The 18158-nt window shown below is 36.0% G+C and overlaps 1 protein-coding gene across 2 annotated transcripts in view; it reads right to left on the bottom strand.

The window, feature by feature from the left end:
• Window positions 1-9499: 9499 nt before the first annotated feature.
• The window catches only part of CPED1 (cadherin like and PC-esterase domain containing 1), a 265453-nt gene continuing 256794 nt past the window's right edge, over window positions 9500-18158 (bottom strand). For both annotated transcript variants that reach the window (XM_014785341.2, XM_087430096.1), the window contains one exon: window positions 9500-11501. In XM_014785341.2, coding sequence (XP_014640827.1) covers window positions 11289-11501 — 213 coding nt within the window. In that variant the 3' untranslated portion in view covers window positions 9500-11288. The remainder of the gene's footprint in view (window positions 11502-18158) is intronic.

Genomic DNA, 18158 nt, shown 5'->3' with positions numbered 1-18158 from the left:
CAGTCTCCTGTTTTGATGATGTTGGCTAATGTTCTTTAGTCTAGTAGAGGAGAGGGCTTGAGAGGTTTTAGCATTCACTGTCTAAATATAGTTTGTGTGTGTGTGTGTGTGTGTTTTCTTATGACCAGCCTTGTGCTGAAGATTTAATATGGTCCTCACTGAAATAGGTTGTAACTTAAAGGGCTAAGTTTCTACACTGGGAACACTTGAACCAGAATAGAGGACAACTTTTATTCCTGGGACATGTGAGAAATACAAATAACTAGTGAGTTACAGTGGTTAGGTTTATTCCTAAAACAAGAAAACCCTCATGATTCTGAAGACTAAGCTTAGAAAAGGTCCTTTTCAAAGGGCAGTTTCAAAAGTACCACTAATCAGATTAATTAGTACAAATAAGACATTTTCCTTTTGTGACTACAATTATGCTCTCTCTGATTAAGAGCATCTTTGTATTTCGTCAGCAATGCAGTTACTTAATGGCTGTAAAACCAAACACACATCTGGGTAATTGAAAATTTTAGTTTTCAACTGGAGACTATGATTCTTTGTTGCCTGTTTGCGGCATATCCTCTAAGATCTACTTGCTGAATTTGTGGTTAAATTCTAGACCATTCTGGCTGACTGATAATCATGACATCTGCCACCATTTCTTAGGGTTTCGAAACCTCCTCTTTGGTTCTCCCCTAATTCCGCTTGCTCTCATTTCTTATCTTTCCTTATTCTTCTCATGTTCTGTTTCCTCCTCCTTTTTCTTTTCTTTTCTTCTTTCCTTCTTATAACCAGATGGACAAAACTACAAAATTGGCTTACTTTCCCAACTGATGTTCTGGCCTACTCCCTAAAAAAGCTGATGTTTCTGGAATCATAAGAATGGGTGGTTTAAGTGGCTGATGTTTCTGGAATCATAAGAATTGGTGGTTTAAGTGTTCGAATCCTGTTCCTCCAAGAAAACTTTCACCATTGGTCGTCTTTTAGTTCAGCACAGAAATAAACACTGCAAAGTAGAGCACACTGTTTGGGTAACAGTTATGCTTTTTATTTGCATGAAAAGAACAAAAGGGTAGAGGTTTTTGTAGTCCTCCCTCAGGCCACTAAACTACCTTACCTCTCTGGAGGCCAAAGACAATGGGCATATCTAGTCAAATTTTTAAAATCCTTTAAAACATAGAATTTCACCACCGTGTTCTTTAACCCTCCTAATTTTTCGGGGAGCATTCACGTCTTAGAAGCTTGATGAATGTATGTTCTCATATAAATGATCTGTAACAGTTGTTTGGAGGCTCTAGAAGAGGAGGACCATTGTTATACATCTGATTGAATAACTCCTTTTCTTTCTGAGAAATGCACCTTCCTGGAGCCGTGAGAATGGGTAAAACACTTAGGATACTCCGCCCACCAGAGCAGCCAAATTGATCCTGGCAATCCTTGAGATAGCTGGCATAGCAGCCAGATTATTCAAATCCTCTAAGCGATAGAGGATGAATATAAACTTTTTATTTCCATTAACAGTTAAGCAGATGACTGAGTGTTTCCACTTTAACAATGCTTTACATCCTTTGCCATCCTCTGGTGGCCTGCTTTTAGATGTAGTGGGCTCCTGCTTGGAACTACAGTGCAATAAAGCACAGCCTTTTGTTGCTCTGGGCAGTGGTGGAAACCAGCAAATGGAGAGATAGAGGGGGCAGAAATGTGTTGTTGATTAGGACTTCTGACTAAGCTGAATTGGTAAGATGCAAAACAATGGGAAATGGGAGTAGCCCAATCGGGTCATCTCTGAAGTCCTCATCTCTCCAAGTGAATAATTCTAATTCCTTTAGCGATTCCTCAGAGGTAGTATATTCCAAGTCTGTTGCTCAGCTAAGCGATTTTAAAGTTCAACTTTTAGAAGTGAACTTGGCACAGCACGGCACTCAGTCATAGTGGACCATTGGCAGCCAATGCCCTTTTCTTCTCGGGCTCCTATTTCTCCTGGAGATATCATCTTCACACAGGATTCTCTTGAAAATTATGCCCCATCCCCTAATTTACTCAGTGCATGGAATTTTGCCAGCTGTTGGGAGAGAAATAATGTGATTAAATTCACTCATACTGCAAATGTCTAAGAGCCTCAACCTTCCAAGGATATTAGCATCTTAAGAGACCCTGGAGGTTAATGTAAGTGATTTCACTAATTGAAAGGATTTCAAACAGAAGAATCTAGTAAAATAAAGAATTGTGAACACAGTGGGGAGCCATCTGGTAACAAAGCAAGAAAGCTCTCCTTTTGTTCTTAATTCCAGACACAACTTTGTGCAAAAGTAAGAGTATCTTATGGCTTGTAGTCCTTTTTACACTTCCCAGTTTCATATTTAAAAGGCATATAGAATGCCATTTGCAAAATTAAATTGCTGAAGAATATATCTACTATTTTGTTTTAAGAAAAAATATGCAGGGCAATCTTTTAGTTAATCCACTCTTGCAAAAAGTTATGGAATCGATGAGTGTAAAAGATGCGAGTACCTCTTTGAAACTCACCAGAAACAGATGTCTCTCTACCTATGCTTTTCAGTGAAAATGTGATCCCTCTACCCGTAGCGTTTTCAATTCCATAATTAAATTCAGTTGCATTGTTAATGTACTGTTGACATTAACTTATATCTCATATACACAAGACTGGGAATACACATATGTTAACTTGAAACAGCTGTTTGCAAAATTACTACAATATGGCCAATACTTCTTTTAACCATTATGTCCTTCCATTTAAAACATGATTTGCATCTGTATGCACTTATTATACATAAAATTAAAGGAAGATTTATAACATAAAAATGATGAATTTTGATGCTACATTAATATTGCATTTGACAATAGTACAGTAGAAAAAAGAAAGTTAATAGAATATTTCTACAGATCAGAAGTCATGCCCCATTGGTATGCATGCCTGAAGGCCAGGGCCTTGTGGACCTCTTCCCACACATTCTAGGATCCAGTTAGCAGACAGCTCTAGATGGGGTGTCACTGTAGCTTCTCTCTTGTCTTGTCTGTTCTTGGGAATGGCAGAATCTTTGGGATAAGTTATGTGGTGCTTCTTGCTTCCTCCAATAGCCCCATTTCTAGATTGCTGTTATCTGGAATTCCACAACTAAAAATGTCTTACTTTGTCCTTTCTTAAACTTCAGTACCCTTGTGAGGGCTTGAGGTATAAGGCCTGATGATTCATGAAACCTGGGCGTGACTTCATCACACCCGTTCCAGTTTTGATAGGGGCAGGGCAAAAAGAGCATCAGCAACTGCAGAGATGAGCCATGAGTGAGGTACAGCCTGGAGCACCGTAGACCTGTGTGGACGGCAAGCCTTCGGGCCCTGCACCTGGTGTTGGCAGCTCCCGGAGCACCAGACAGCGTCCTCAGAGTCCAGGCAGGCAGCTTCCGAATGTGGCTCAGACCTTCTCCAGCTACCTCTTTCATGCCTCATCTCAGTCTCCAGGGCACAATGGGAATAAACAAATAATTGGTGCTTGCCAGACAGGGTTTCAGGAAGTGATAATGCTATCTCTAACATAATGCTTTGTCAAAGCCTCTTAGGCAAGTTCTATTTCGAGCATAATTTCTAATTCCAGAATATGCTAGAATTTGTTAGTGCATTTATTTTTTCATTTTATGAAAATTCATTGACTCTATTTTCTTTGCTGGGCAATTTATTCCTAAACTGAGAATGCAAAGATTAAAATACTAAGTGAAAGAAGCCAGCCACAAAAGACCACATATTGTGTGATCCTATTTGTATGAAATATTCAGGATAAGTAAATCTATAGAAACGGAAAGTAGATCAGTGGTTGCCTAAGGCGGGGGGATGGATGAAGGGATGGGTCGAGAGTCACTGCTATGTTTCTTTTTGCGGTGACAAAAATGTTCTAAAGTTAGATTATGGTCATGGTTGCAAACCTATGTAAATATACTAACCACCATTGAATTGTAGACTTTAAATGAGTGGGCTGTAGATGAATTCTAAACTCAGACTTTAAATGAGCGAACAATGTAAATTGTATCTCAATAAAATCATTAAAAATAAATAATAAATAAACACAACCAAACAAACAAAAAAGTCACTTCCTTATGGAGTTGACATTCCAGGGTGTACAAAATATTAAATGGATGAAGAAAGGTAAAGTCTGGCACAGGGGTAAGTAGAGAGTGCTAGGGGAGCATAAGGAAAGGATACTTTGACCCATATTTGGGGAATCAGAGAACGATTCCTAGAGGAGATGGCATCTAAGCTGAGAAGTGGTAGATAGAAGTTTGGGGGAAAAGTATTTGCTGAACTTCTATGCTATGTTAGATACTGCATGGAAGAAAGATGAATAAGAGTCAATCCCAGGCCATGAGGGGCTAAGGCTAGTGGGGCAGGATATAAATAGGCTCTTATAGATAATTATTATATAATGTGGTAGTGCAACTACAGAGGTAGGCACAGAGACTGAGGAAATAACAAAAAGGGGAACTAAATCCAGTCAAGGAGATGGAGGCTGAATAAAAATTTGAGAGGTGGGGGACAGTTGTGTTTTAACCTAACGAGCTTGGAACTGTGATGTTGCCAAGTGCCTTCCACCCAATGGTGGCCTCCGCCAAAGCTTACAGGATTCCATTACGCTGCCACTTCCTTCTCACTCCTCATCCATGTCAGCATTTGCCAATGGGAAAGCCCTGTGAGATCAGAGCCCCTCAGGAAAGCTGTGAGGTGGAGAGGAGGGCGAAGAGACAGAGCATGTGACAGGAATCCCTTCTGAGAGTGATTCCTACAAGCCTGTGGATACATTTGTTATTAGTAGGGCACGGAGCTGCCCTGTCCTAACTTTCCCCAAGGTCCCCTTGTAGTGTTAATAGTGGGAGCCCTCATGACTCTGCAGTCAAACCTTTCCTAGCTTCTTCTCATTCTGATGATTTCTGGCACTTTTGTCATTTGTCACCTCCGAAGAGAAGCATGTGCCAGACACCTCCCTGGCTCTGCTTGGCAGAGGCCTCCAACCACGTTCCCCACATGTCCAGACAAGCACCTCACTAAGGCATCCAGAGATAGAAACCTGTTATTCTAAAGGTTTTATACACTGCTACAAATAAGAAATAAGAGGAATGTTTTAAAGAAACGAATACAATGGATATACGATTATTTGTATGTGTGTATGCACAAACACATATTTATACACATATGTGTGTATGTGTATTTATTCAGTATGAATTTTTGTTTAAAATAATCCAGAATTCCTGTTTCTGAGTCCCTTATTGGACACACTCTGCCTAGACACAAACCAGGGAAGGCTTGGTTTTGGCTTTCATGTCTGCAGAGGCAACATAAAAAGTTAGCACTCCGTGGTGAAGGGAAGGCATTTATTTTCACTGTATTTGATAAGTTTACTGAAGAAGATGCCCAGGGAGGCTTCCACTGAAAGACAAATTGACTTCCAGAAACTCAGAACTTCAAAGACTGATGATGATCTCAGGAAACAGAAAAACACCACGTAGGCCAATCACTCACTTGAGACTGCTCACTCTTCTGGGAAATAGGAACCTGACATACAATGTCCGCATCAGCCTCATCTCAGAATCCATAAATAATTCATGGAAGATATCAATTTATTTATAAGATATGTGGCCAAGAGAGAGTTCCGGTGTTTACCAATAACATGGCCCTGAAAACTCCATCCTATTGAAATGATTCCTGTTTTGGGCAGGAATAACTTGTGCTAAGGTTGTATCCACACCCTTTTAAAAACATGCCATTGGTTTTGCATAACTAATGTGAACACTGAAATGGGGACTCTTTAGAGACAAGTATGAACAGAGACCAGGTTTTCCCCAGGGGGTATGCACATGTGGTGGAAACTGACGAACCCAAATCTATGCTATTTGATGACTAAACTCATTTTAGGCTACAAGGCATTGTTTCAATTTTCCCCTGTACTATTCTTAATTCAGACCAAATTTTATCTTACAAGTAGAAGAAGTAGCTGCAAATAATTTTATGCCCTGCCAATGACATAGGCACTGATTTTTAACAAAAGGCTCATAAACTCTTTTTATGATACTGTAAAACTGGAGAGCTCATGCCCATTAAAACATAAGCTTCACGTTACATGTAATTAAGGCAAGAAGGGGAATGTAAAAATGTAAGTTTTAAAATGTATCTTGTATTACATATTAAGTGCACACAGAAAATACTGCATAAGTTCCATTTCAAAAGCAAAGGTGAGGACAAGCAGGAAATGTCATGGTAGGTGAATGATTCTGTGAGTGAAAAAACATTAAGTGAAAAATGGGTTGCTATTTCAAGTTCTCCAGGGGATATACTATATTGATGGTTAGAGGTCATTTTCTATTTTTCCTGATTGTAAATAAGAAGGTATCATTAAAGTCACATTCAGCTGCTATTTGGTTGATCTAGGTTATAATTTTTGGTCTAATAAAGTTTGAAAATTATTATTTATTTTTTCCTTAGGAAGGAGACCCTCCAAAGTGACTTGCGCATTAGGAAGAGGTTTGAAGAGATGTCCAAGGTCTGTCAAAGGCAGCTGGAGAAGGTACTCATAATTTTTATCCAGCCCAGAACTCAGTGTAGGGGGAGAAGCTCTCTCCTGCGGTTAGGGCCTATGCTGTAGCCCCACTTTCAACCCTGCTATGATTGTGATGGGCCTAATGGATTAACCTAAGCCATGTTCGCTTCAGTGTTGGCATTTTGTACCATCCTCTCACTTCTATGAATTTACTGCAAAGGGATGTCAAGAATTCTGAATCCCAGATCTTCAGCTATTAATGTAAGAAGATCTACTGGAGACCAAACCACCTCTTATATCTAAGTGGAGATTAGTGGATATACGATTGAGCATATATTACAACTTATGCCCATTTTATTTTAATGTTCTTAAATTTTTTTCCTAATATTCAAATTCATGATTTAATTTTAAAAGCATACAAATTATAGACTAAATAAAAAATTAAATAATAGACTGTAAGGAAAATTAAAATCTTGACCTTAATGCCACATACTGAGATTTTAACCTACAGATTTTGAACAATTTTACCATTTAAAAAAATGGAAGTACAATTGAGCAAAATATATAAATAAATCTCACATGCCATCACCATTAACTCATTAGCCTAGCACTAAAAGCTGCATCAAATTGATGTATTTCACCAGCCAACCATAAAATAAGAAAAGTCACTACATAGTTGAGAATCCATTGAAAACATTTTATATTTATGAGTTATGTTACTTCTGAATTCTGATGTAGCAATAATCAATTGTAATTACTTTGTTTTTTAAAAAAATCTAAACATTTTAATGAATTTTATAGGAGTTACTTTTTCATGTAATAAAGATAAAAATACAATGCTGCACATAAATTTCCTAAGAATATATCTTGGTTAGATATATTAAATGTCTCTCCATAACCTAATCTAAAGTGCAATTTTTCCCCCGGATATATTACACAAAAAGTTGGAAAAAAGACTTTTAAAAACTAAATAAAAACAGTTCTTTGCAGAGGGTGCTATGGGCTTGGGCAAAAAAGCCAGTCAGCATAAATCAAATTCAAAACCTAATCTACCTAAATATGATGACCCTGTAGGAATCTTTATAGTGTTTTCTCTAAAAGTGGTTGTTTTAACCTTGTTCTTAGTTGGATTTAAGTAGTTATCTTCATTTACATTGCAAATAGACTTACAAATTGTAAATACTCTTGATAAGTTTTAAAAATTAGTGTTTTGATTGTGTATTGGGTGTGATAAAGCATAGTCATCAGACATTCAATAGAGCCATAAAACAAATTCTTTATATTTCAATGAACATAAAACAAATGGAGCATCATTTTAGGAGGACTGCATGGTCTATATCAGTTAGAACAGAATGAGTTCTACAGCCCCCTACACCTGGTGACTGAGTCATAAAAGAAATAGGGAAGTTGATAATAGCATTTACTGCAGCAATAAAAACATGATAAAAGGCTCTTTGACAGTATGAAACCTTGGAAGCCGTGCCAAATACAAAATCTAGTTTGTCGGGACTGGCAGTATCCTGCTGTCTTTAGTAGGTCTTTGGGTTTCTGACAACCTCTGGTTCATCTCTTTAAGCCGAAGTGATCTATCAAAATGCCTTAGTTTCCAAGAGCAATCAAAATCATTTGAACTTTAAATACATATTTTAAGAAAAGAAAACTACGGTAGCATTTGTAGAGCAATTATCCCTTGATTCAGTCAAAATGGTAGAGTCTGCTGTAGTATCATTTTGCACTTGGATACATGTTTTTGAAGTTATCATCCCATATGAACTTAGTTATATTTGTTAATTTTAAATACAATAACCCTAGCCACTGATTTGATGACAGTTTTCGTTTCTTTTTATAAGATGATAATTCAGAGACAAAAACTTTAGATACTGATGATTCTTTCAGTATTTGCTCAAATTAAGGAACCCATAAGATAATATTTAACAAGATCTTAACCCTGATCATCTCTCTAGGCTCTTAACCTTCTTAGTATATTAGATACCAGTCCCCCCAACCCATGCATTAGGGCTTTGAAACAACTCCCATTGGGTTACATAATTTTTGACCAGTTTCTGTATTTCTTCTTGGAATCTTTTAGTGAAATGGAACTAAAATAAGAAACTTCAGATGCATAACAGCATTATTTATTTCCCATAAATGTTACCAGAACTATTTCTACCTCAAAAATCAGTGATTTCTTTTAACGCTTTCTAAGTGGAAATCACTCTTCTGTAGAGAGGACTGCTAGGCACAGGGGCAACTAACTCGAGGAAGACTAAATGACCCAAGTGTAAACTCACCCAGCAGGAAAGGTGAGCCCTTCTTTTTCATATGTCCCTACAGGATCCCATTGGCCTACCTGGATGGCTGGCAATTAGCACACCTGTGCCTTTAAACACACACACACACACACTGTGTCAACAGTGATGCTTGGAAATGCTCATGCAGTTATTCTTGACTTTCAATATTATAAATGTTTTCTTTAGTTTAGTTTAGTTTAGATTGGACACTAATCAATTCTTACCAAAAATAATACACTTCCCTTAACTTTTACATCTAAAAATATGTCAAAATGCCTATTCCTATTTTTTTCCCACTCAAATTATGAACTTGTTAGGCACACACAAATACACGTGCACACACATACACACACCTATTTCCTCAAGGTAAAATAAAATGTAGTTTTTTCAGTTAAGGAGTAATTAAAATGATTCTTAGCATTCTTATCTTAAAAAAAAAAAGCTTGTCATTGCACTATGTTCAAAAGCTTTGGTCATTGTACAGCAAGGAGTTTATCTGATCAAAATTTAGAGAATATCAGGGTTGGAAGGAACTGTATAGTTAATCTTATTAAACCATACTCAATACTTGAATCTGAATGATAATATCCTTGCCAAGTTGTCACTGTTTGCATGGTTGGATACCTCCAGTAAAAACTGAAAATAAAAGATGCTCTTGGAACACAGACTACTACTAATAAGATATTTATTAATACTATTATTACAATTGTTTCTAAAATCCATTATTATTTCAATGGTGAAGAGGTAAATGCCAGACTAACCTCAGTCAGACGGTTATTACAATCAGGTTGACAGTAAATTACAAGAAACACCCACTGACTATAATCCTCTTATAGACTATGTAATACACTAAAACACAATGGAGAGGTGGCATGAATTGATGACATTTTATATCATTCAAAAAACACATTGAAAACCTAAAAATAATGCTTGCATATAGCTGCAGATACTAGAAAAATCTTTCATTTTAAAAGCTAATTCTGTACCATCCTTTTAAAAAATCCATCATCCGTCAGATGCAGATGTGTATTGTTTATATCAAGTGATATTTGTGCTTAAATATAATTTAAGACAGTTAAATATAAATTCATGTTTACTTTCATACAAAAATATATATAAAAATAGAGTATTTAAAGGAGGTGGATATTCATACTAAGGAACTGATCAATCAAAATAGTTTTATTTTTTGTATGGTAATGAAATTGAGGTATTTGTACATTTGGTAATTTCAGCCATGTATTGAATTGACCCGCTCAGCTTTTTTCCCCCAAAATAAAAATAATCCTTTAAAAGCAGTTATGACTGTGAGATGTAATCTCACAATACAGCATTTGTAAAATAATTTACTATTTTGAACTTAACATATAGAAGAGAAAGTTCTCAATACTAGAATTATTTATTTTATAAGTATGCCACAGTTTTAATACAAAAAAATTTTATGCCTATTCTAAATTTGAATTAGATACAGTTGCTCAAGAAAATAAAAATACAGTTACTAGTAACCTAGTAGTATTTGTGGATATACACGAATGCCTTATGTAAATAAATGCCTATGCACTTGAGAATGCCTAATCCTTTGAAAAATATTTACATAAAACGTAATTGTGCTCTTAATTCACATAGGGCACTAATGGCAAACAAAAGCTTTCTTAAGTAATATCATCAATGAAACATAATAAAGTAATACATGAGGAACTATATATATGTTGTTCTTCACTTAAAAATTATGTATTTAATCCATTTAGATTGCAGTTACCCATCCAAGTTCACAGACAGGATAGGAGGGAATGTTTATGAAAAGTACAAAGAGTGCAAAGTTAAATATATCCGTGTTTTAACTGTAAAATATTACACTTCATAGCTCTCTCATAGAATCTCTTTGAATTCCCTTGTGGGCATTCCTGTTCTTTTCTTTTCAATTATAAAATTTTAAAAGTATAAGAAGAAATATTTTTCATAAGCATTAGATTCACAAAGGCTAAGCCATCATAAACGCCCCATTTTCTCCTAGTAAGGGACACAGAGCAATCCTTACTTGCAAGTGGAATGTAATTGCTTTTCCCCTTTTCAGTATTAATGTACCCATAGAGAAGATAACACAATACTCAAGAGCATTATCCTCTTTTTTCCACACAATTCAAATGTCTATATTTCTCTTTATCAGAATGCAATACCTGGCCCACAGTAGTTCTAGTTTGTGATTATAGTTCAAATAACCTTTTTCTGGCTCTATCTTTCACTTTGAAAACAACAGATTTTCAAGTGCACATCTTGACTTTATAAAGCTGTAGAAAAAGTGTTATTATTACTTTTTTTAGCATTATGTGCGCTGGTGTGAACACGTGTGCTGGTGTGCATGAGCACATGCAGTGGATCCAAAACGCATGAGTTGCACAGGATTGGTTTCTAGACCAGCATCCAGGTGAGTGGTTTGTCTCCAACTCCAAATTCAGTCCTTCTCAGGAAGTCTACACAGTTCTTTGACTCGCACACATCCTGCTGAGGAGGATTTCAGAGCAAACCTGGTTAATTGGACCTTTGACATGATACGGTGATTGAAAGTTTGTTGCAGAGTCTTGTTGTCGTTTGCTTTGATTGCTGAAATATTTTCCCACAAGATGATTTCTTGATCGTTTCATTTTAATAAAGTGATACTCTGTGGATAACTTTGATTTCACTACCTGCAAATAAAGAACAACAAAAATAGTGAGACAAAGTCAAGGACATTTAAGCCCTGCATAGAGCAGTACAACTAACTCACAAACTTGAACAGCATCTCTATCACACAGATGTTTTCCAAAGGACACAAATATGATTTACACAACCAAGAACCAGAGTGACTTATCTTTCAAAAAGGACGAAAGTCAAAATTAGAAATTCTGCCACTTTTCTTCCTCAGAGCAGCTGTCCCCACTGCAACTAAGGAATAGTCTCAGATGATTTCTCTACCACACTGCTCTGTGTGCATGTGTGTGTGTGTGTGTGTGTGTGTATTTAGGCTATACGTTAGATGCTAACATATAGACAAGACACTGACGTGTCTACTGAGGCGCTGATTCAAATATGGTACTCTAAAGCTGCCATGGCACCCTTTTATAGAATGGCAACTAAAACTATTTTCAGAGAAAATAAAAAATATTTTTCCATTGCACATCCATAATCTGACACTGTTACAATTAGTGGTTTCATTTTTCTAGGCACTTAGTGTGTTATGGAATCTGAAGGAACAGCCTATGCCCTATTAAGCTAACAACTTTATATATGTTTGTATATATGTCGCTATATTTTTATCTTAAAATTTTTTGAATAGTCAGTATTATAATCATTTTTAAAGTATAAATCAGTATATAGTAAAAAACTTCCTTCCCATCTCTGCCACCCCACCTCCAGTCGCTCAATTCTCTTCTCAGAAGCAACATATGTTACTAGCTTCTTTGTGATTCCATTCACGGATATTTTATATCAGCAGACACAATACAAACAAAGAGGCCAGATTTACTCTCTATTTGTACAGTTTATAATAAGTTGCCCTGATGAAATCCCATAATTGTTGGCTTTAATCATTGGGTTAATGTAACTCAAGTTGTTAACACCAACCGTCAGGAGGAATGAGGTGGGGACGAAGACAGAGATTGGGGGAGGGTTGGGAAGTCAGGAGGAGAGCAAGTACTGGCAAAGATGTTTTGCATGTCTTCACAAATGAATGAGAAAATCATTAATTCCATCATATTAATGCAATTACAAGACATTATTTTCAGTCGATATGGACACAAAATTTATAATTGATGACTAATGAAAGCAACACTAACTCACATGGAAATTTTTTCTATTCTTTTGAGTGCTACATAATGATTTAAGTACATTTTTTTGTGTGTAAGGAAGATTAGCCCTGAGCTAACACCTGTTGCCAATCCTCCTCTTTTTTGCTGAGGAAGATTGGCCCTGGGCTAACATCCGTGCCCGTCTTCCTCTACTTTATGTAGGACGCCTGCCACAGTGTGGCTTAATGGGCAGTGCGCAGGTCCGTGCTGGGATCCAAACCTGCAAACCCCGGGCCACCAGAAGTGCAGCACGCAAATTTAACCACTACGCCGCCAGGCTGGCCCCTTAAGTACATATTTTTGATCCCATATAAGAGAATGCAATGAAAACAGTTCCAAAAATATAGAATATTTGAAAAAAATCACATGATATCTATTTTGAAGGTAAGTATTTTTAGTAACGGTGCAAGAGAGCATGAAACTTTTTAGAAGATTTATTTGAATAGAAATTCTGTAAAGATCCACACCAAAATGTTAACAGTAGTGATCTTTGGGTGGAGGAATTACAGGTGATTTAAAATGTATTCTTTGTAACTTTTGGTCTTGACTTTAGTTTTAATACAATGAATTTGCATTACTTTATAATCATAAAAATGCTTTAGCCATCCCCATTTTGAAGAAAAAAATTTAAGAGTAAAGTGTTTAAAAATCAATTATACCCCCCTAACCCCAAAGAAATGAATTGTTTTCCTATAGCTACGGGAGGTTTGGCTTTTCATGACCAGTCCCTCAGATGAAGTGACTCTTAATAAGTCCAGTGAAATCACCGGGCCGTGGTAAGGAATCCCTGTGGATCCTCATTTAGAGCTCAGTTTGCAGTTAACCACTGATTAATATTCCAGGTCCCAAGGCTGTAAGTTTCTGTTACATGTAGCTCCTTCCACCTCTGTTTGGTTATCCTATAACTTTAAATATGGTAGGCTGGGGAGGTGCACCAATGTTTTCCTGAAGGTTCTGTTCGTTTTGGAGGAGGTTTGCACTCATCAATAGCAAGAGTAGTGAACATTTTTAAGGAAGTTTATTTGAGGAAACACTTAAGCATAAACATTACACTCAACACTGAAAAAATATTATTCCAATGTTCCAAAGCCAAAATAAGTTTAATTTTGTTTATATAATTTTATCTTAAGTTCTGGCTTTTGCAATTGCCTGATGATCTGCATGCTAATTACATGTAAAATAGATAAAGGTCCATCCTGATGCAAAAGGTTGTAATTCTTTAAAAATTCTTTAAATGTTTTCTGTGATTTCAGGGTTGCATTTAATGTTGCATTACCAATGTTGGATAATGCTAGTGTAGATGCTTATAGCAATCTTGAACATGATTCATACAAGGAATATACAAAAATATATATTTCCAGTGTATTTGCTAAAGCATATACCTTCCACTTGGGAGTAGTGTCAATATTTTGCCAGATCACAATGGGAAGGTTGATAAAATGTTTCTATTTTTAAATCATTAAGGTGATCTCTGAGAAAGGAAGACAGATGATGGGGTCTCCCCCAGCTTCTGAGGGCCAGCCTAATGCCTCCTACAGTGCCAGTGCCCCCATTATGCTACTCAAGATTGCCTCCTACACACCCATGCCAGGGATTGGCCCAACAACACTTAATTCAGTTGGTTTTCTTTAAAAACTACTTTGCAAGAAATAATCAAAGATGCTAAGTTTTCCAATTCCTTTGTTAAGCCAGTATCACTCTGATACTAAATCCTGAAAGCTGACAAACCTACAAAGAAAGAATTTTTTCAATATTAATTTGTTAAAATATAGATGTAAAAAATCCTCCTCAATTGCTATTGTAAATTGAATCCAGGAGTCTTTAAAAAATCCAGCAGTATTATGCACTATACCACTAGCACATACAATTTATTTCAGAAATTCAAGCTTCAATATTATGAAATGTTTCGTTATAAGAAATTGCCAAAGAATTATTTGTAGCTATATGATTGATTTCCCTGAAAACCCAAAGGAATATACTGAAAAATAATGATATATTATAAAGTTAATATTTAAAAATTGTATAGAGTTTCTATAGTCTATCAGTAATTAATAAGAAATATGTATTAGAGAAAAGATCCCATTGTAATACTAAAGCTACTTCATTAAGTTCAACAATGATGCAGGTGAAGAAAACATCAAAAGGTTAATTAGACATAGAAGAAAACATGAACAAATGGAAAGACATACCATGTCAAATCCTCCCAAGTTAATTAAAGTGCTGTTCCAATTGTAATCACAGCAGGATTTGAGAGGAACATGACAAAGAAATTCTAAAATACGTTGTAAAGAATAAATCTGGGAAAATAACCAAGACCATTTGGGAAGGAAAAAAGCAGTGATGAGAGGGGGACTTTCAACTCATCACTATAAATAGAGTCTACCATCAACCTACCCTAGTCTCAATTTGTTGGTTGTATAAGCCAAGTATAAGCAGAATTCAATACTGCGATAGATAGAAATGTTCACATTGTAGATTAAAATGCATTTCATAAACTGCTACTGTTTCCTAAAAATGTTTATGGAGAAATAAGGTAGTTCTAAATAAAGCCCAATGTTGTATCAATCCAGTGACCATAAATGTTGACAGCCTAATGATTTCAATTGCATGGGATTAAAATCAAGAGTGTATGTTTAAAATGGACCTAACTATGTACCAAACTTCTAATAGAGTTTCCAATGGAGAAGGCAGTGAGAATTGGGGGATGTATGTAGTGTAAAGGCAGGAGCTTTTGTTTTTATTATATATACTTATTTTTAAATTTTTAGAGTTAGCAAGAATTCAGGTAACCTTTTATAATACAAAAGCAGTAAAACAGAAATAAAATGATGCCGTATCTTATAAAATTAAAATTTAATGATTTTTTTTCCATATAATATCCATCTTTTAATCTTCAGAGTTCTCTGCATTAGGAAACACATGGAGTAATTCAGATATGGTCCCTACCCTCATGGGGACTATATAAAGACACATGTCTAAGATACTTGAAGTAAGAACAAGAATGAAATGACTTCAAAGACATTGTCTGAGACTAGCTCCCCCAGGTCAGGCACCATGTTGTTTCCATGTAATGAATTGTTCCTCAGTACATTAAGAAGACTTAGTGCTAATTTATGACGGGCATGATAACCTGTTCACACGGCTATTATTTCTTTGAACTTATTTGTAAAATTCAGTATCCAACATTGCTGTCAAACTGCTATCTCTGAGTTTCAAAGTATTACCTTATTTTACCCACTCATGGGCTCTGAAGCAGAGGAAAAGGAGTTAGCTACAATGGTAAGTCTTGGAAATGTTACGCAAGTGAAAGTGTTTGATACCTGTACAATAAAGAGCTAATTGCTTCTTTCCTTTGATCTCATGCATGGAAATGTGCCCACTTGGGTCCTTCCCAAAATCAGAGGACCATTTGGGATTATTAAAATCCAACTGAAGCGTCAACTGGAATGTGGCTTTGAAAGAGAGCTGTTAGCAATACAAATGTTAGGTTACCTCCAGGGAATAATAATAATAAACAACAGAAATGAGTTATTAGAAAACATCAGTGAAAGATGTAGGCCTTGAACCAGAGACAAAGACACTAGATGTTTGTATACAGTGGTCACCTCAATCGGAGACAGATTCTAATAGTTTGACCCCTACAAACACTTCTCTAAATTTGGGTACGCCTGACTTGACCACTGAGAAAGAGACATGTCTATCTAAAAGGATAAAGAACTACTACATATGATTAAAAATACATACATATGTGATTTGGCAAACATTTACATTACTTAAACATGAATGTTAAATGACAATTTTTTTGCCACTTTAAAATAATCCAGAGTAACTCCTTGTCTTTAGTTTTTGTTGTTGTTGTTTATTTTCCTTTTGTGAATTTGCTGTGGCAAATTATGTTTAACATTAGGAAAAAATAGTGAAGGACAATTGATTTCCATGAAGTGTGATAACCTGTTAGATCAGCATTGTTCTATAATCACAAGTGTAAATGGAATAATAAAAATTATTTTTCTCACAGCAATGTTCAAATTTAGATTAAGTTACATGTGGGAAAAGACTTTCAAGTAAAGATTATAGTGTTTCAAGACAATAATATATTTTTAATACATTAACTATAGAAACTTAGAAAGGAGTCATTTTGGAGCTGGAATCAAGTGCTGTAATGATAAGATATTATAGGATATGTAGATGATCACATTTTTCTCTGACTCAGTGTAACAAGAATTGAAATTCTGTGCTTTGGCGTGTAGAAGTAAATTTTACTTTTTCATAGGCTTCTTATAAGCTAAGAGATCTACCAGTTCATGATTGTAGATCTTTCCACATCGCTACAGAATTAAGCACTTGGGCACACAGACATTTTAGAAGGCATACAAATGGCCATAATTCAACTAGACTGGTTTTGGCCAATGGCTATCGTAAGACTTCCCAAACAAACGAAAAACTGTTGTAAATTATACAACAAAACTAACGTTGCAACTTTTACTATTAAATGCATCTAACTTCAATACACAGAATTGATTTCACATAAATATTTATCAGAATGAGTGTATTACCATTAATTGCTGCATCTGAAATAACTTTGAATTTTCAAAAAGCCAGTACAAAAAGAGAAAGCTTGGTGAGTTGGAAAAGAGTCAGGCAGATTACAAGCAAATACCTTTCCTAAACTGATCTCGACCTGAATAACACCCAAGGAACTTCTGATGTGGTTCCAGATCCACAGAACAAAATAGAAAACAATTTTTGGTGGTGCAAGTGTTCCAAAATCTCTCTAGACTGGATTAGGTGGGGAGGATGTTCTGATTACAAACTTGTTTCATGATCATGGGTGGGATCTGAATAGGAATGAGGGTAAGGGCTTTCTAAGGTTGGAAAACATGAGCTTGCCCAGGAAAATGTGCTAAGGTAGTCTTTTAAGATAAATGTATATTATTGAAGCACTTTTTATTTGGTATAGTCATTCTGCAGACAGGACATTCAATCCAAGATCCAGTCACAATATTTATGACTAGCTGAAAAAATAGCCTAAGAATTCACAGAAATAGAATAAAAATAAAGCAACAAACAATAGCTAGAAGCCAGTCCTTGTAATTCATAATTCCATTTCAGGAAATCGTGCAATTTTTACAGATAATAAGAAATTCTTTCATCACCCCCCCCCCCAAACATTTAATTATGGCCACATGAAATAAGCTATGTTTTGATTGAAGGGAGTCCAACTTCTGAATGGGTCAAAGATGCTTAGGATTAGAGGGCAAGACTAAAGTTTTCTTTAGGAATGAGGGGTTTTTTTTTGTTTTCCGTTTTGGTGTTTCCAGATTTGCAGTGTCTCAGTCTCTCACCCTACCTCCAAATCTCCAACCTGCTTACTCAACAGCTGGGTCTTTTTAACTGCTGTGCCTAGACGGAGCTCAGTTCCTGGTTCTGGGAACAAATTCTGCTCTAAGGTGGGGAGATTGATTATAAGGAGCTACAGACAACAGTTTACCAGTTTAATGTTAAACTGTAGGTTCT

The sequence above is a fragment of the Ceratotherium simum genome, chromosome 1 (assembly GCF_057802395.1).
Source record: "Ceratotherium simum simum isolate JZ-2026a chromosome 1, ASM5780239v1, whole genome shotgun sequence".
Classification (NCBI taxonomy): Eukaryota; Metazoa; Chordata; class Mammalia; order Perissodactyla; family Rhinocerotidae; genus Ceratotherium; species Ceratotherium simum.
The sequence above is the reverse complement of the archived record's forward strand: the minus strand, read 5'-3'. Positions and strand labels throughout refer to the sequence as shown.